Here is a 19,851-nt window from a genome sequence, read left to right as displayed (position 1 = left end):
AAATCTGCCAGCAGTGGCTTTAAAAAGTCTGCTCACCTTTCTCAAGAGGAATTAGTGCATAGCAAATGAAAATCACTAATGTTCCTATTAATCTGGCATATGATTCCCTTGGATACAAAATGGCTCTTCTCCAGGCTGCAACTAATGATGTCTTGACCTCAGCCGCTCAAACTTGTGAGCAGCTCATCGTGTCCAGTCATCAGCATCGAAGGACTGGGAGAAAGAACAGGGGCCCTGGCGCTGAAGTCCTGGCTGACTACGAATTTTACATAAGTCTGTTCTTGCTCTGGACTTCAGTTTCTCCAGGTCTTGCCAGAGCATAAATGAAAAACCCCGGGCCCTCCACTCCTCGAGGATATTAATGTCCCACTCAGTCTATGAGATCTGAACAACTTGATATTCTGACTACCTGCCCTTTGTTGCAAAATTCCTGTATATCCTAGCTCCTCCCCTCACCTCCTCAGAGCAGTTCTCTCAGGGTTACCTGAGATGCTGCCTCCTGAGCTTGAAGTCCTAAACATTCCTGCCACATAAAACATAACTCTTCAAGAAAAGAAATCTGAACAATTTGAAATCTTAGAAGTCAAAAGAAGGAACCACACGTGGGGCTGATACCCGGCTCACTGCCTACTAGCTCTTTGTTGTTAGAGTTAGCTGTTGGGGGCCTTTGTTGTTGATCAGTTGCTCAGTCATGTCTGACTCTTCGTGACCCCATGGACTGCAGCACGGCAGGCTTTCCTGTCCTTCATTATGTCCTGGAGTTTGCTCACACTCATGTCCATTTAGTCGGTAATGCCATCCAACCATCTTGTCCACTGTTGCCCCATTTTCTTGCCCTCAATCTTTCCCACAGCCTTGGGTACCACCTATTCACCAACTTCTCCCACTCTTCCCTCACTTCCCATTAACTGGACTTGATCTGGGGGAAAAGAGAGAAGGGAAGGTATTCTGACTCTGGCTTCATTGTAGAAGGGTAGGAGCAGGGAAGGTAAGAGAGGTCCTGTTATATTTCAGCTACCCTAATATTTGAAAATAGGAGCCATCAAACCAAAAAAGAAGAAGTTATTATTTGCTTTGTAAAGGAATTCTTAATACCAAGGAGTCTATCAAACACTTGTTCATCGACTCCATGGACTACAGTATGCCAGGCTCCTTTGTCCTCCACTATCTCCTGAAGTTTGCTCAAATTTGTGTCAATGACACTGTCTAACCATCACATCCCTTCTCTTTTTGCCTTCAATCTTTTCTAGCATCATCATCTTTTCCAGTGAGTCAGCTCTTCTAATCAAATGGCCAAAGTATTAGACCTTCAGCTTCAGCATCAATCCTCCCAATGAATAATCAGGGTTGATTTCCTTTAGGACTGACTGGTTTGATCCATTTGTAGTCCAAGGGACTCTCAGGGGTCTTCTCCAGCACCACAATTCAAAGGCATCAGTTCTTCGACACACAGCCTTGTTGATGGTCCAACTCTCACATCCATACATGACTACTGGAAAAACCATAGCTTTGACTATACGGACCTTTGTCTGCAAAACCACATGTGGGGTGGTCTCTGCTTTTTAATATGCTATCTAGGTTGGTTATAGCTTTTTTCCCAAGGAGCAAGCATCTTTTAATTTCATGGCTGATACACTTAAAGTCTTCAGTTTCTTGGCAGGTTGGGGAAACATCTGTTGATGGTCTCCAGCACCATGAGCTAGTTATGCTGCTAGATGTCTTCACATTAATTATCTCCTCTGATCTTTTTAGTGTCCCAACACAATGAGACCCATCCAGGTCATGTAACATGCCTAAAATTCTGTAAGTAATAAATGTTAGTAGGATTTCAACTCGGATTGTTTCACTTTGAGGCTTATGTTCTTCCTACAATTTCATACTGTTTCTCAAACACAAGAAGGCTCCATTTGAATAAAGAGTTAAGTGTTTGGTTTGTAACATGGAGAAACTTTATACAGTCAACAAAAACAAGTCCAGGAGCTGACTGTGGCTCGGATCATGAGCTCCTTATTACCAAATTCAGACTCAAATAGAAGAAAGCAGGGAAAAGCGCTAGACCATTCAAGTATGACCTAAATCAAATCCCTTATGATTATACCGTGGAAGTGAGAAATAGATTTAAGGGCCTAGATCTGATAGATAGAGTGCCTGATGAACGAATGAGTTTCGTGACATTGTACAGGAGACAGGGATCAAGACCATCCCCATGGAAAAGAAATGCAAAAAAGCAAAGTGGCTGCCTGGGGAAGCTTTACAAATAGCTGTGAAAAGAAGAGAAGCGAAAAGCCAAGGAGAAAAGGAAAGATATAATCAGATGCTTATGAGTTCCAAAGAATAGCAAGAAGAGATAAGAAAGCCTTCTTCGTGGTCAATGCAAAGAAATAGAGGAAAACAACAGAATGGGAAAGACTAGAGATCTCTTCAAGAAAATTAGATATGCCAAGGGAACATTTCATGCAAAGATGGGCTCGATAAAGGACAGAAATGGTATGGACCTAACAGAAGCAGAAGATATTAAGAAGAGATGGCAAGAATACACAGAAGAACTGTACAAAAAAAATCTTCACAACCCGGATAATCACGATGGTGTGATCACTCATCTAGAGCCAGACATCCTGGAATGTGAAGTCAAGTGGGCCTTAGAAAGCATCACTACGAACAAAGCTAGTGGAGGTGATGGAATTCCGGTTGAGCTGTTTCAAATCCTGAAAGATAATGCTGTGAAAGTGCTGCACTCAATATGCCAACAAATTTGGAAAACTCAGCAATGGCCACAGGACTGGAAAAGGTCCATTTTCATTCCAATCCCAAAGAAAGTCAATGCCAAAGAATGCTCAAACTACCACACAATTGCACTCATCTCACACTCTAGTAAAGTCATGCTCAAAATTCTCCAAGCCAGGCTTCAGCAATACGTGAGCCATGAACTTCCTGATGTTCAAGCTGGTTTTAGAAAAAGCAGAGGAACCAGAGATCAAATTGCCAACATCCGATGGATCATGGAAAAAGCAAGAGAGTTCCAGAAAAACATCTATTTCTGCTTTATTGACTATGCCAAAGCCTTTGACTGTGTGGATCACAATAAACTGGAAAATTCTGAAAGAGATGGGAATACCAGACCACCTGACCTGCCTCTTGAGAAATCTGTATGTAGGCCACGAAGCAACACGTAGAACTGGACATGGAACAACAGACGGGTTCCAAATAGGAAAAGGAGTACATCAAGGCTGTATATTGTCACCCTGCTTATTTAACTTATATGCAGAATACATCATGAGAAACGCTGGGCTGGAAGAAGCACAAGCTGGAATCAAGATTGCTGGGAGAAATATCAATAACCTCAGATATGCAGACAACACCACCCGTATGGCAGAAAGTGAAGAGCAACTAAAAAGCCTCTTGATGAAAGTGAAAGAGGAGAGTGAAAAAGTTGGCTTAAAGCTCAACATTCAGAAAATGAAGACCATGGCATCTGGTCCCATCACTTCATGGGAAATAGATGGGGAAACAGTGGAAACAGTGTCAGAGTTTATTTTGGGGGGCTCCAAAATCACTGCAGATGGTGATTGCAGCCATGAAATTAAAAGACACTTACTCCTTGGAAGGAAAATTATGACCAACCTAGATAGCATATTCAAAAGCAGAGACATTACTTTGCCCACTAAGGTCCATCTAGTCAAGGCTATGGTTTTTCCAGTAGTCTTATATGGATGTGAGAGCTGGACTGTGAAGAAGGCTGAGCGCCAAAGAATTTATGCTTTTGAACTGTGGTTTTGGAGAAGACTCTTGAGAGTCCCTTGGACTGCAAGGAGATCCAACCAATCCATTCTGAAGGAGATCAACCCTGGGATTTCTTTGGAAGGAATGATGCTAAAGCTGAAACTCCAATACTTTGGCCACCTCATGTGAAGAGTTGACTCATTGGAAAAGACTCTGACTCTGGGAGGGATTGGGGGCAGGAGGAGAAGGGGACAACAGAGGATGAGATGGCTGGATGGCATCACGGACTCAATGGACGTGAGTCTGAGTGAACTCCGTGAGATGGTGATGGACAGGGAGGCCTGGCGTGCTGCGATTCATGGGGTCGCGAAGAGTCGGACACGACTGAGCGACTGAAATGAACTGAACTGAACTGATAGTTCCCTAAGATTGTTGTTGTTTAGTCACTAAGTCATGCTAACTCTTTGGGGACTTTATGGACTCTAGCCTCCCAGGCTCCTCTGACCATACAAATTTTCCAGGCAAGAATACTAGAGTGGGTTGCCATTTCCTTCTCCAGGGGATCTGTTCGACCCAGGAATCGAACCTGCATCTCCCACCTTGGCAGGCGGGTTCTTTACCACTGAGCCACTAGGGAAGCCATCCCTAAGATTCAGTCCAAGTGACTCTCAAGAGTCTTCTCCAACATTGCAGTTCAAAAGCATCAATTCTTTAGCACTCAGCTTTCTTCACAGTCCAACTCTCACATTCATACATGACCACTGAAAAAACCATAGCCTTGACTAGATGGACCTTTGTTGACAAAGTAATATCTCTGCTTTTGAATATACTATCTAGGTTGGTCATAACTTTCCTTCCAAGGAGTAAGCATCTTTTAATTTCATGGCTGCAGTCACCATCTGCAGTGATTTTGGAGCCCCAAAAAATAAAGTCTGCCACTGTTTCTACTGTTTCCCCCTCTATTTCCCATGAAGTGATGGGACCAGATGCCATGATCTCAGTTTTCTGAATGTTGAGCTTTAAGCCAACTTTTCACTCTACTCTTTCACTTTCATCAAGAGGCTTTTTAGTTGCTCTTCACTTTCTGCCATAAGGGTGGTGTCATCTGTATATCTGAGGTTATTGATATTTCTCCCGGCAATCTTGATTCTGGCTTCTGCTTCATCCAGCCCACCATTTTTCATGATGTACTCTGCATTAAAGTTAAATAAGCAGGGTGACAATATACAGCCTTGACATACTCCTTTTCCTATTTGGAACCCATCTGTTGTTCCATGTCCAGTTCTAACTGTTGCTTCCTGACCTGCATATAGGTTTCTCAAGAGGCAGGTCAGGTGGTCTGGTATTCCCATCTCTTGAAGAATTTTCCACAGTTAATTGTGATCCACACATAATATGACCAACTACAAAAAAGCAGGAGTGTTCCATAGGATTTCCAGGGAGGCTACTTAAAGGCAGCTAATTTGGCTGGGGAGGAGCCTTTTGAACCCTTCCTTGCTTTCTTCTCTGTACTACCTAGAACTTTGTGGAGGGGGCTTTTGATTCTTAATTTTATTGAAATATAGTTTATTTACAGTGTTGTGTTAATTTCTTCTCTACGGCAAAGTGAATTAGTTATATATATATGCATATACATTCATATTAATATATACATATATTATTTTCCATTGTGAACATCATTCCCTGTGGTATACAGTAAGACCTTATTGTTTATCCATTCTGTATACAATAATTTGCTAACCCCAAATTCCCATTCTTCCCTCCCTAGCCTCCTCCTTGGCAATAGCAAGTCTATTCTATCCATGAGTCTGTTTTTGTTTCATGGATATGTTGATTTGTATCACATTTTAGATTTCACATGTAAGTGATATGGTATTTGTCTTTCTTTTCGTGACTTATTTTAATTAGTATGATAATGCTGTAAATGGAATTATTTCATTTTTTCTGATGGCTGAGATATATATATATGTATACAATCACATCTTTATTCATTCTTCTGTTGATGGACATTTACGTTGTTTCCTTGTCTTGGTTATTGTCAATAGTGCTGCTTTGAGCATCGGGGTGAATGAATATTTTCAAACTAGAGTTTTGTCTGGGTACATGCCCAGGAGTGGGATTGTGGGATCACATGGCAACTCTATTTTTAGTTTTTTAAGCAACCTCCATACTAATTTTCATAGTGTCTGTACCAACTTACATTTCCACCAACAGTGTAGGAAAGTTCGCTTTTCTTCAGACCCTTTTGAGCATTTGTTATTTTGTAGACTTTTTCATGATGGCCATTTTGATGGGTCTGAGGGTTTATCTCATTGTAGCTTTGATTTGCATTTCTCTAATAATTAGTGATGTTGAGCATCGTTTCATGTGTCTGTTGGCCATCTGTATGTCTTCTTTGGAGAAATGTCTATTTAGATCTTCTGGCCATTCTGGGGTGGGGGGGGGGTGTTTTTGTTGTTGTTGTTGTTGAGCTATATGAGCTGTTTGTATATTAAGCCCTTGTCCTGAGCTACCTAGAACTTTGATGTGATATTCAGAGCCCCTGTAGTTATTTTGGGCCAACAAGTGATCCTGAGAATGAAATATCTCCATAAAAATGGTGGAGCAAAAATGTAGAAGAAGCGTTAGTCTTTGATGACTGATATACCAATCCTAGACTGCCCACCTCTGGGTTAAAAATAACATTAAGGAGAAATAAATACCCATCTTATTTAAGCCACTGCACTTTGGAGTTTTGAATAAATAAAGCTGAACCTACTTTTAGCTACTACATAGATTAGGTAACCTAAAAATCCAACAGTTGAAGGCTAGATAAGTAAAATACATGAAATCCATATGATAAAAACTAAGCAGCCATTAACAATAATATTGCGTGAAAAGATGTTCACAATATATTGGTATTTGACAAAGGCAGAGTTTTTGAGAGTATATACAGTATAATCTCATTTTTGTAAAAGACAAAAATTCTTATTCAAATATTGAAAAGTTTGGTGAGTTATACACCTAAATGAAACTAGTTATTAATGAGTAGCTGGACTGTGGTGGTTAGTCTGAGTTTCTATACAAAGTATCTAGTTAATTTCATAAAAGCAACAGGTATTAGGCATCCAACCCTGGATAAGACACTAAGTAACACAAGAAAATCTATTTACTTTCAGACAAACAGAGAGCATTCATCCGCGGACATGGAAGCAGTGAAGCTTGACTTTTAGGAGGTGTGTTCACTCTTGGAGATGACTAGGGAGCCACCAGGCTCCTCTGTCCATGGGATTTTCCAGGCAGGAGTACTGGAATGGGTTATCACTGCCTTCTCCAACCAAATACATTCTGCTCCACAAAAGAATTCCTTGAAAAACTCCAAGGGTTAAATACGAAGGCACATTATTTTTCAGTAGCTCTATGTGTCTCAAGCAAAGAAAGGAGCCTGCAGAGATGCTTCCAAATGTTCAAAGGACACATTTCCAGGTACCATGGCTGTGTTTTATTAATAAGGGAGCTACAATCAATATTCATAAGAATTTGGTGTAAACTTATTCTAGAAAATGTTCACGTGTATTAAAAGCAGATTTCATGTATATGGGGAACGGAAATTGTTCATCAACTTTATGGAAGACAGAACTCAGTCTAGCAGATGTGTTTAAATGCTTTCTGTGGGTCTTTTTCACCTTGGTAGGTCTCTTCCACTGCTTTCACCATGGAACTCAATTTCCCCATTCATGACACCACAGACAAGGACATTCAGCAGAGGGGGGTTGTCCGAGAGACCTGTAACAAGCATGTCACCTCAGCAGTGCCGTTATTAAAGCCTTCCTCAGAGGCTTCCAACACAACCGTCCTATTTCTAGGGGTTATGCATTTTTGCTCTAAAATATCTCCTCTTTTCCTTAAACTGCAGCTGAAGAGCTGGCAGCAAGAACACTTGGGCAGCTCCTCTGTCCTGTGGTCAAATCTTTTTCCAGTCATGTGAAAATGAACCAGAAAAGACCGTTGGGGTTTCAAACAGCTTTATGTTCCCATCTGGCATCCAAAAAAGGCTCATTTAACTTAACACAGACACATTTTTCAAACACCTGGTTCTTCATTGGCGTTCTGTTGAAAAAAAGTTCTTCCAGAACAAGAACAAAATCTCAGTTATGATTTAACCATCCTTCAGCGTGTGTGGTGAGAAATACTCTTCCTGTGTTTAAGTTTCTGGTGTGGAACTTGAGAGCTAACGAGAGGAATCACTTCCTGCCGTGGCTGCCACCTCCACATCCTACTGAGTGTTCATACTTGGTGCTAAGTACAGGCTCGGTGATTTACATCCTACCTACCTAGTGGGTTAGGCATTCTCACCTTCACTTTTAAAGTGAGAAAATGGAGGCTCAGAGACTTGAAGTCATTTTGCCCGGTTCACACAGGTGGGAGGCAGGTCAGGGATTCACACTAAAACTGCTTGACTCTTTTCATCATGCCAAACTTTTTTTAAAAGTATGTACAGAACATAAAGCTTACCATTTTGACTGCTTCTGTGTCATTAAGTATATTCACAGTGTTGTACAAGATTGTTGTATAATGTTGTTCACCACATCTAGTTCCAAAATGTTTTCACTACTCAGGACAGAAACTCTATACCCCAGTAATTCCACATTCCCTTTCCCCAGGACTTGGTAAGCTCTGCTCTACTTTGTGTCTCTATAAATTTGCTTATCCAGGTAACATAAGTAGAATAATACAGTATTTGTCATCTTGTGGCTGGCTTCTTTCACTTAGCATGACGTCTTCAAGGTTCATCCACGTTGTAGCATGTGTCAGAATGTTATTCCTTTTTATGGCTGAATGATATCTGTGATCATGAGATATACAGATATGTATGTGTGTATATATATCTCACATTTTGTTTATCCATTCATCTGTCAAGGTACACTTGTGTTGTTTTGACCTTTTGGCCACTGTGAGTGGTGCCACCATGAACATTGGTATACCAGTATCTGAGCTCTTATTTTCAATTATTTGAGTATATACATAGGACTGGAATTTCTGGGGTAATTTCATGCTTAATTTTTTTATTTTAGAAATTCAGGCTTTCTCCACATATAGATTATAGTAGCAACATTATGTAGCAATTATAGTAGCAATTTTATGTAGATATAGATATTCCACTCTTATATAATCTCTTGTTGATTCAGAGTGGAAAGAAGATGCCATTTGAATCAGAGAGACCTGGGGATAAACTGTGGCTGTACAACTTCTAAATCTTGGGCAAGTCACTTCACCTCTCAGAGCTTCAGTTTCCTCTTCTGTAAAAATGGGAATAATAAAATGTATCTTGAAGTGAAGATTTTATTTCAAATGGGGAGAAAGACTAGCAGAATGGGCAGTGGATAAATAGTTTTCCTTAGTTTTATGAAACAGAAGAAGAAGCTCATATTTTTTATGTGTAAAATTAATGCCTCTGTATATCCAATTTATGGGTGATGAGTAAAATCAGAGCCATATTATATAAGTCTCAGGACTTTAGATGCCTCGAGGAGATCCATAGTCCACCAGTTCCTGCCTGGAGAGACCATGAGTTGGATGGATACACTTGGCTGGCCCTTGTGACTTTCTTATAGCCAAGAGATTGTGAATCAATCAATGTAATTATTCAATGAAGTTCCCTGACTACATGTGGCTCAAAGCACTAAACAACAAATTCAATTTACCTAGAATACAAGACATGTTACATCTCCCCAGATGAGATGAAAGTCCTTTAAATACAAAGGTTATTTTATAATGTATCTGTGAATCCAAATTGGTTGGAGTCAGTGGAACCACTGATTTCTTGAATAACATAAATGGAATCCATGTGATCAAGGATTCTCCTCTCTCCTCTCTCTTAGCCCCAAGCTAAAACAGGGCTGCTCCCAGTACTGAGTCTATTGCCCTTGAAGAGATGAACAGCTAGCGTCCAAGATTAGTGATAACTTGTACCCAGACGTATAGAAACGTGACTTAATGAGGGTGATTAACTCTTTCCATCAATGTTGCTTTGAGTTCATAGGCATTTAATGACTTTTTATTCCATTTAATAATAATAAGGCTATTAATGCCATTACTGTGCTTCAGTGTCAGTTTTGCAACTTTGGTCTTACTTTGTCCTGACTTTCCTAGAAGATTGCTATGGATGAGTCTTCCCTGTCTTTTGGTAAAACATGAAGGCATATTGAGAGATGGAAAATATACTTAGGATGTAAAGCTAACCACAAATCAGAATTCTCCAGTTCACTCATTACAGCCACAGAGAGAAACCATCTTCGAAAAATCCAGTTCTCACCTGAAATCTCAAGGGCTATTTATTTACATTTGAAATGATAGTGCTAATCAGACAGATTGGTGAATTGCTTCAGTAACTTCCTCTGTATACAGAACCCCCACCTGGCCTACTCCTCCATCAATGAGGCCAAGAGAGGAATCAAAGTATCCTTTAGAAGCTGGGTGCCCAAATTTGGTATAACAAGATTTTGTCTTTTCTTCCCTTCTCTAAGTCTACAGATGCAGGCTGACATTTAAAGCATGTGAGTACAACTTCAACCTCCATCTGTAAGCAGAAAATAGTTCATTAAATAAATTGCCTGTTGGTAGTACAGCCTGAACATAAAGTCTGGTGTTTTGTTGGACCCTGAAGTTTTGTAAAATAATACGAACTGGTTCTCAAGCACCCTGCTTATGTTAATCCAGGTTCTTTCAGGAGTGACCAGGAGAAAAGCTGGGGCAGACAGAACCTATTGGTGGATGAACAGGAGTCCTTGCCCTCACATGTCTGCAGTGCACGTTGGTGTGACCAAAATCCTTTTTTCCTAAGCTTTTGAGCTGTTCCTTCATTAGACATGTAAAGCTTGCCCTGTCTTTGTTTGGCTAGAAACAGCATGAAGATAGTTTGTATTTTAAGAAGACCAATGAGCACCCAGAAATGTGACTGAAATATATTGCTAGGCTGATCAGAGGAGTTACAAAGCTGCCTGTGCATGCCTTGGACAATTGTGATACAGTAATTACTCTTGTGTCGGTGCATTGAGTGGCTGGCAAGTATGAAGAAAAGGATCAGAGCATTTCCAACCCCTCCATCGTAGTTTCCCTCCCCAAACTGGTAGGAAAATGCCAAGCAAATATTGTTATTTGGGGGAAGATTTTGATCTCTGAATATTTGCAAAGAGAATTACATTTATCATTTCCTTGACTCAAGGATTTCATTCTTTTAGTATACAAAACCAAACTATTATTTAAGATCTTTTTCTTCATTCATTAACTCAAAAATATTATTTTATTTCAAAAATTGCACACACTAGAGATACGTCAGGCACCATGTTGGATGCTAAGAATAAGAAGGTCACATATGCTATTTCCAGAGCCATTTCAATTTTGCAGTTGAGAAAGGTAAGTAACCAGGTACAGAAGAATCAGAAGTGCTTTGACAGAGGTGTACGTGCATGTATGCTGTCACTTCAGTTGCGTCTGACTCTTTGGGACACTATGGACTGTAGCCTGCCAGGGATTCTCTAGGCAAGAATACTGGAGTGTGTTCCCATGTCCTCCAGGGGGTCTCCCCAACCCAGGGATCAAACCTACATCTCCTGTGTCTTCTGTATCACAGGCAGATTCTTTACCACTGAGCCACCAGGGAAGCCCATGACAGAGGTATACACCTACAGAACATGATGAGGCGTGTGAGACACACTAACCCAGAATGGCGTCTGAGAAGCAGGGGTCAGGGTGGGGGAGGTCAGGAAAAGCTTTCCCAAAAGAGTGAAAGCTGACCTAATTCTGCAGGAAAAGCAGGTTTGACTCTGGGATCTGCAGAGCTGGGAACTCAGAACTATAAGGGCAGGGATGAAAGCAACAGCACGGGGTCTGGGAGCCACAGGAGAGAGTGGTCTGTGGCTGGACATGCAGGAGGACTTGTGGACATAGTGCAAAACTGCCTGTATCATGAAGGCTCGAGAGACTTAGTAAGAAGGTTGCATGTGGGAGAGAGGATCCTGGCTGATGCTAGAAGAGCTAAAACCAATAGATGAGTCTCGGGGCAGCCAAACTAGATGCTGCCAATCCCTGAAATGATGTTTCCCCTTACACCTTAGGAGAGCCCTCTAGGGAGTCTTACTTCAGTCTAAGCATGCAAAGCAATTCAACTTTCTAGCTCACAGACTGTGAGAGGAAGGAGGAAATGGGCAGGGCCAAGCCTGAGCAATAGCCGCAACGCCAAGTGCCATTTCTGGAAACAGCGACCTGAGTCGCTACCTCCTCTCCACAATCACTGGGGTATTATGATTCTTTCCATCAGACAGATGAAGAAACTAAATTTCTGAGAGGTGAAGTGATTTGTCCCAGGTCATATGGTTGGAAAATGATGTCAATGGGGCTGGCACTAAGGAAACCAACAGTTGCATCTTCACTTTATATGTTACTCAATGGAAGGAAAGAGAGAGCTGGAAGCTAGAACACAATGGAAAACAGACAGCAGTATTTAGAAGGCAGACACCAGATACTGGACAAAGATGGCAGACTGAACACACCTAATTTTGCTCTCTCCTAAGACCCTACTAATATTACTATTAAAAAATTACTACCAGGATCTGGAGAAGGAGAGAGGAAGCAGGTAACTTAGCCTAGAGAATGCTGATTCCTAAGTCAGCAGAGAGGAAAGGAGAGAGCCAAGTCCATTTACATGGAGAATTCTCACTGGAGAGACCTGTCTAGCACAACTTATGTCCAAATAATGTTTCCAGAAAGAAAATACAGAGGGGAAAAAAAGAAGGGAGAATGAAAGAAATCACTCAGGAACATTTTCAAGGAATGAAAAAGCTCACAAGTGCCCAGTCCAATGAATGTAAGTCAATCTATAAAGTGTAAAACATTTTACAAGCTTCCAGGAATAAAAACAGAGGATGAGATGGTTGGATGGCATCACTGACTCAATGGACATGAGTTTGAGTAAGCTCTGGGAGTTGGTGATGGACAGGAGGCCTGACGTGCTGCAGTCCATGGGGTTGCAAAGAGTCAGACACGACTGAGCAACTAAACTGAACTGAGGAATAAAAACAGGCCCCATGAAAAGGGTCTGGAGTCCAAATGGTCTTCAACTTCTTAACAACAACTATGGAAGCTGGAAGACAAGAAAGTTTTCTGAAGAAAAATCAGTTCCAATCAAAAATTCTATACTCAGCCAAACAAGCAGTCAACATTTTCATTTTTTGACATTGGGGTCTCAAAAAATTTCTTTTCCACACACCCTTTTCCAGGAAGCTGTTGCAGGATGTGTGCATGCGTGCTAAGTCATTTCAGTCATATCCAGTTCTTTGCAACCCTGTGGACTGTAGCCTACCAGTCTCCTCTGTCCATGGGATTCTCCAGGCAAGAATACTGGAGTGGGTTGCCATACTCTCCTCGAGGGGACCTTCCTGACCCAGGGATTAAACCTGCATCTCTTAAGTCTCCTGTGTTGCAAGATATGCTCTGTAAAAACAAAGGAGTAAATCAAGAATGAAGCAGGCATGGGAACTAGAAAAAAAGGAAAACAACGAGAAGCCTGATACTTAAGGAGGAAAAACCAGACCCATTAAAAACTGTATACCTTGTAAATAGGTTTCCCAGGTGGCACTAGTGGTAAAGAACCCGCCTGCCAGTGCAGGAGACATAAGAGACATGGGTTCGATACCTGAGTCAGGAAGATCCCCTGGAGGAAAGCATGGAAACCCACTGCAGTATTCTTGCCTGAAGAATCCCATGGACAGAAGAGCCTGGTGACCAACAGTCCATAGGGTCTCAAAGAGTCAGACGCAACTGAAGGGACTTAGCACACATGCACACACACCTCATACACAGAAGGTAATCAATTTATAGGGGCAAGTAAGAAAGCACCCAGAAGACTTCTTTTAGCAGATGAAACTGACAGAATACTCAATGTGTTTCAATATATTAACAGGTGATCTGACAATGCCACATGAAGTATGATTGGTTGCCTGGGGCTATCCATGAACTGTTCTAGAAATATATTTTTATTATATTTTATAAAAGCATCTGTAACCAATTAGAATTTTTTTTAAAAAAAAGCTGGTCCTTCATCCTAGCTTGCTTTAGAAGCACTAAATAAACTGAAGCAGAAATAAAGACACAGAAAATGGAAGCAATTTTTTTTTAAAGGATAAGTATTAACTTGAGAGAATACAAAATTATTCAGGAAAAGAAAACTAATTCTTGTTTTCTACATGGTGAGCTCTGAATAGTGTATTGGATCACAATATGTAAACACTGAATACTGGTGTAATTAAAGTTATGATAAATCATCTTCAGAGTATGGAAAGTGAGAATGTGTGATAGGAGAGGGAAAATGCAAGAGTTAAATCCTCATCTTCCGTAGTGGGAAGTCAACAGGTAAAGCCACAAAGACAAAAATAAACAAGGAGAAACATGACCATGTTTTTCATAGGTATGGAAAGAAATTTTTAAAAATCAGTTTTAAAATGTAAAGGGGAAGGAGAAAAAGATGCAAGGCAGACTGTGAACTACTCTTTTTCTTAATCAGAGCTAAAGAACTTATCTCTTTGAACTACTTGTGAGAGTCAATTGCTAGGCAGGTTGATAAGAAGTCTGGGGATCCCCAAGGAGAGAGAGATCTGGAATTCTCAAGGAGGAGGAAAGGACAAATGCTTTTTTCCCTCTACATTCCTTAGGATTATATAATAATAATGTATTCTGCTTGAGGACAGTTTCTGGAAAAAACCTTCTAGCCAATCCTGTTATCTTAATATGTAAATTATGGGAGTAGGTCTAGTAAGGTCTTTAAAACCTCCAGATATTCTTTTGATTCACTGAAATAACTAATTAGAAGTATATAACTCCATTGCTAACATTAGTGAGCGGGCACTCTTTCTTGCCCCCTTCTAATGTCTATGTCAGAAGCTTTCTCTATCTCTTTTATGCTTTAATAAAACTTTATTACAGCCTCCTCCCTACCTTCTCCCCCGCTGGCTGCACGGGAGGGAGGCAGAGATGGCAGATGAGATCGCCAAGGCTCAGGTCGCCCAGCCTGGTGGCGACACGATCTTCGGGAAGATCATTCGCAAGGAAATCCCAGCCAAAATCGTTTATGAGGATGACCAGTGTCTTGCTTTCCATGACATTTCCCCTCAAGCACCAACACATTTTCTGATGATACCCAAGAAACATATATCCCAGATTTCTGCAGCAGAAGATGATGATGAAAGTCTTCTTGGGCATTTGATGATTGTTGGCAAGAAATGTGCTGCTGATCTGGGCCTGAAGAAGGGCTATCGAATGGTGGTGAATGAAGGTTCAGATGGGGGCCAGTCTGTCTATCATGTTCATCTCCATGTTCTTGGAGGTCGGCAGATGAACTGGCCTCCTGGTTAAGTGTGCTATAGGGATAATTTTGCCTTCTCTATGCAGTGATCAGGTTTGCAAGTTCCAATATGCTAAACAATTTTTTTTTTTTGCCTGTGTATGGAGATATTGCAAAAATAATTTAAAAAACCCATACATAATAAAAGACATCATTGCATGGCAAAAAAAAAAAAAAAAAAACTTCATTACACAAAAGCTCTGAGCAATTAAGCCTCATCTCTGGCCCCGGATTGAATTATTCTCCTCCGGAGGCCAAGAATCCCAGCGTCTTTCATGGTTCAGCAACAACCTTTCACTTGTGCCTCTATAACTCTAATGAAACTAAAAATCTGTAGTCCAGGGACAAACAATTCTGCATATACTTCATCTGGCAATAAGATTACCTGGGCCTAAAGATTATTATTGGAGCTTCCCTGATGACTCAGTGGTAAAGAATCCACCTGCCAATGCAGGAGACGGAGGTTTGATCCCTGGGTCAGGAAGATCCCCTGGAGGAGCTAATGGCAATCCGCTCCGCTATTCTTGCCTGGGAAATCCCCTGGACAGATGAACCTGGGGGGCTACAGTCCATAGGGTCACAAAGGAGTCAGAAATGACTTAGTGACTAAACAGCAACAACAAAGATTTTGTTAATTGTTCAGTCGTTCAGTCGTGTCCCATTCATTGCAACCCCATGGACTGCAGCACACGAGGCTTCCCTGTCCTTCACTATCTCCCGGAGTTCACTCAGACTCATGTCCATAGAGTCAATGATGCCGTCTAACCATCTCAACCTCTGTCGTCCCTTTCTTCTTATGTCCTAAATCTTTCCCAGCATCAGGGTCTCTTCCAGTGAGTTGGCTCAATGTATCAGGTGGTCAAATTATGGGAGCTTCAGCTTCAGCATCAGTCCTTCCACTGAATATTTGGGGTTAATTTCCTTTAGGATGGACTGATTTGATCTCCTTGCAGTCAAAGGACTCTCAAGAGTCTTCTCCAGCACCACAGTTTGAAAGCAGCTCCTTATGATCCAGCTCTCACATCCGAACATGACTATGGGAAAAACCATAGCTTTGACTATGCAGACCTTCGTTGGCAAAGTGATGTCTCTGCTTTTTAATACGCTATCTATGTACATTATAGCTTTTCTTGGAGGAGCAAGCATCTTTTAATTTCATGGCTGCAGTCACCATCTACAGTGATTTTGGAGCCCAAGAAAATAAAGTCTGTGCTGGGACAGGACCACATGCCATAATCTTCATTTTTTGAATGTTGAGTTTTAAACAAAGATCATTACTATCATTATGGGTTCAAATAATTCTTGAATATACATATATATTAAATATATATTACATATAACCTATAGTTACATGTATTCAAGACTGTTATAGTCTACATAATATATATGTATTGAATATACATATTTTATATGTATATATTCTGATATTGTGTGAAACATGGATTCTTGGAAACAAATTCCCTAGTAATCAAGTGGTTAAGACTCTGAGCTTCCACTGCAGGAGGTGCAGGTTTGATCCCTGTTTGGGGAATTAAGATCCCACATGCTACTGGTGGCTCAGAAGTTAAAGCGTCTGCCTGCAATGTGGGAGACCTGGGTTCGATCCCTGGGTCGGGAAGATCCCCTGGAGAAGGAAATGGCAACCCACTCCAGTATTCTTGCTGGAGAATCCCATGGACGGAGGAGGCTACAGTCCACGGGGTCGCAAAGAGTCAGACACAACTGAGAGACTTCACTTTCACTTTCATACTACATAGCACTGCTTTAAAAAAAAGTGGCCTTGATAATCCAGAGGGGAAAGAAAGAACACAGCAACTAAGGAAAGCAGCATCATTTTTATCCTTGTTTCTTTATAAGAGATAAAGTGATTTAAAATGCCAATGAGGGCATGTCTTTGATCAGAGAATTATAAAATCAGAGGTGTTTCTAGGTCAGGAAGATCCCCTGGAGAAGGGAATGGCAACCCACTCCAGTATTGTTGCCTGGAGAATTCCACGGACAGAGGAGCCTGGAGGGCTACAGTCCATGGGGTCCCAAAGAGTTGGACACAACTGAGCGAGTAACACTGTCACAGTCACTTTAGGCTTTATGAAGAGCATAAAGAACTTCAGAAGGTCCCCTCCACCTCTGACCAGGACAGCCTCTTAACCTAGGTCCCTGGAGAGGTTGTCAAGCAAAGTATATAAGGAATCCGATGGGATGGTAAAGCGGTTAATCCAATCAAGTGGTGACAAGAGTTGAAGTTAAGGGAAAACATCAGTAATACTGAAAGACTCCCAAGAGAAATTGAATGTACTGAGTTGCAATAAATCCCAGTGCAAGGAATGGCCGGGAGGCATCAGCCAACAATAGAGGACAGAAAATGACGCTAACCAAGGGCCCGGCATGTTTTCTGGTGACAGGGGTAGAAATGCCTAGGAAGATGTAATATCAGGCCCCAGGTCACAGTCTCAGGTATGACTGATGAGTAAGAATATTGCGATCATAATCTCTCTTTTTTTTTTTTTTTTACCTAGTACCCTTAGCCTGCCTGAGGTGGTAAAACTGCTCTTCTTATTTGGGGATGTGACTTCACAAACTGAGATGGTGTACAGGTGACATGGAGACATGCTAAGTCTCTCAGTCACGTCTGACTGTGCGAGCCCACGGACTATACCCACCAGGCTCCTCTGTACCTGGGATGCTCCAGCCAAGAATCCTGGAGTGGGTTGCCATGCCCTCCTCCAGGGGGTCTTCCCGATCCAGGGGTAGAACCCATGTCTCTTATGTCTCCTGCGTTGGCAGGCAGGTTCTTTACCACTAGAAGCCCTTAGCTTCAATGTAGCACTGTTCATGACAGAACTAAGTTTTGTGATCTTTAGGACAATCTGTGTATATTTGTTATTTAAAAATGGAGCACTTAGTGGCATGTTGGTGAATCTATATGATGTTTTTCAGATTTGGGATTTTTTTAAAAGTTTTTAAAGGTGTAAGTCCTCCCAGTCAGGGATGTGGAGTACTTTGAAGAAGTAGGATATATTAAAGAAATCTATAAATGTAGTAAAATGTGGCTTAGATCCTTATCATTAATTGACTAATAATATACTTAGGAATAAATATTTAAGGGCATTTAATGCATGTTAATGAAAGTGCTCTTATTTGCCACTCTTATTTAAATACCTGCAGCCATGTTGTTGAGTTGAAGTCACTCAGTCGTGTCCGACTCTTTGCGACCCGTGGACTGTAGCCCACCAAGCTCCTCTGTCCATGGGATTCTCCAGGCAAGAGTACTGGAGTGGGTTGCCATTTCCTTCTCCTGCAACCATAAATACTTTAATTCTCCCTGCTAATAATAAGACTCAAGCTTTCTCCTTTATCTGTTTTTTAAATATTTATTTATTTGGCCGCACCAGGTCTTAGTCGTGGCACTCGGGACCTTCCGTTTTCACTGTGGCATGCTAGATCTCTTAATGGTGACATGTGAACTCTTAGTTTCAGCACGTGAATTCCTGCGAGCACGGAATCTTAGCCGCTAGACTAGTAGGGAAGTCCCAAGCTTTCCCTTTTTTCAAGCCTTAGAGCCTTCCCCCTCCTCTACCTGCCTTTGGGTCTCCGACAAAACGTAGGTGATGGTGGCTAACTCCCCAGTACAGCGAGCTCAGAGCCTTTGCTCATTCTCGTTCTGTTGGTCTTCATTTATTTCCACAATAAATGCTCCCTTGAACATTAAGATTCCAAACCAACCTAGGGATCTGTGTCTCCAATTCAGCGCCTGTGCTGCGGCCAGTCACCTTTCCTATTTGCCTTCCCCCTCCTCACTCCTCCATGCAGATAACACAGCCTCTGCCAACCTGCCCTGGCTAACCTCCCCACCATCTCTTCCCCCTGTGTGACTTCCTCTCTAGTCTCTGGCCCTCCTGAGTTAGATCCTTGTACCTAGAACCCCTTTCCCATCTGTACTGCCTAACTACCTCCTCCCGGTCCTTCAGGTTTAAGCTCAAACATCACTTCTGCTCCTGCCCTGTGCCCTTGCCAGAACTTACAACGCTGTTGTTATTTCTTATTCCTCTGCCCTGTCCCTTTGACTGTAAGCTCCACAGGGGCAGAAACCCCACCTGCCTCACTCACTATACCCCCACCTATTCGCTCAGTGCCGGGTATGTGATAAACTTTCCATAAATGAATTCATCAGCAGGAAACCAGACTTCCTATGGATAGCCTATGGCCAGGAACATTAAATAATTGTTTTAATGGGCTACACTAATGAGAGGAATTTTACAAGTACAAAAGTCCATACTACTGTCGAAGAGGAAAACTTGTACTTCGCTTTTTCAACTCAATAAACATCTTCCGAGTGCCCCTGAATGCCAGTTTCAAAATTAGGTGCTAAGGATAGAAGGAATTAATAAGACATGAACCCAATTGTCAACAACCGTGCCAGATATTGGAGACGTTCATGTGACTAAGGTGGGCTGCCTGCCGGCGGAGGACTCCCACACGAATGGCAGTAACAGATAGGAAGACAGGTAATCACCACATTCAGAATAAGATAGAGCAGATCACAGGATGAGTTCAGGGTTTGGAACCAGTGCACGCCTTGTGCCCTGCAAACCACACGTGTCTACCTTCCTCTCTACATACTATAGTTGCCTTGAAAAGTTGTGTGCAGATTAAGTGTTTATAAATCAAATAATTTGAAATGCCTCCAAAGTACCTCTCTGTTTAAAGAAAACTTTTGGTGAAGTCTTTTAAAAATCAATTCCTAATTTCCTTTG

The 19,851-nt window shown here is 41.5% G+C and overlaps 1 protein-coding gene across 1 annotated transcript; it reads left to right on the top strand.

Annotated features, from left to right (window-relative positions):
• Positions 1-14,714: 14,714 nt before the first annotated feature.
• LOC128050353 (adenosine 5'-monophosphoramidase HINT1-like) lies at positions 14,715-15,267 on the top strand. Its single transcript, XM_052642588.1, has one exon. It carries the CDS (start codon positions 14,728-14,730, stop codon positions 15,106-15,108), a length of 381 nt encoding a protein of 126 aa, XP_052498548.1. The 5' UTR covers positions 14,715-14,727; the 3' UTR covers positions 15,109-15,267.
• Positions 15,268-19,851: the final 4,584 nt, after the last annotated feature.

The sequence above is a fragment of the Budorcas taxicolor genome, chromosome 1 (assembly GCF_023091745.1).
Source record: "Budorcas taxicolor isolate Tak-1 chromosome 1, Takin1.1, whole genome shotgun sequence".
NCBI lineage: Eukaryota > Metazoa > Chordata > Mammalia > Artiodactyla > Bovidae > Budorcas > Budorcas taxicolor.
Note: the sequence above shows the minus strand (reverse complement) of the source record. Positions and strands in the feature narration are given on the sequence as shown.

Excerpts from the sequence above, each read along its gene's own strand:
- LOC128050353 (XM_052642588.1), top strand. The coding sequence starts at position 14,728 with ATGGCAGATGAGATCGCCAAGGCTCAGGTCGCCCAGCCTGGTGGCGAC.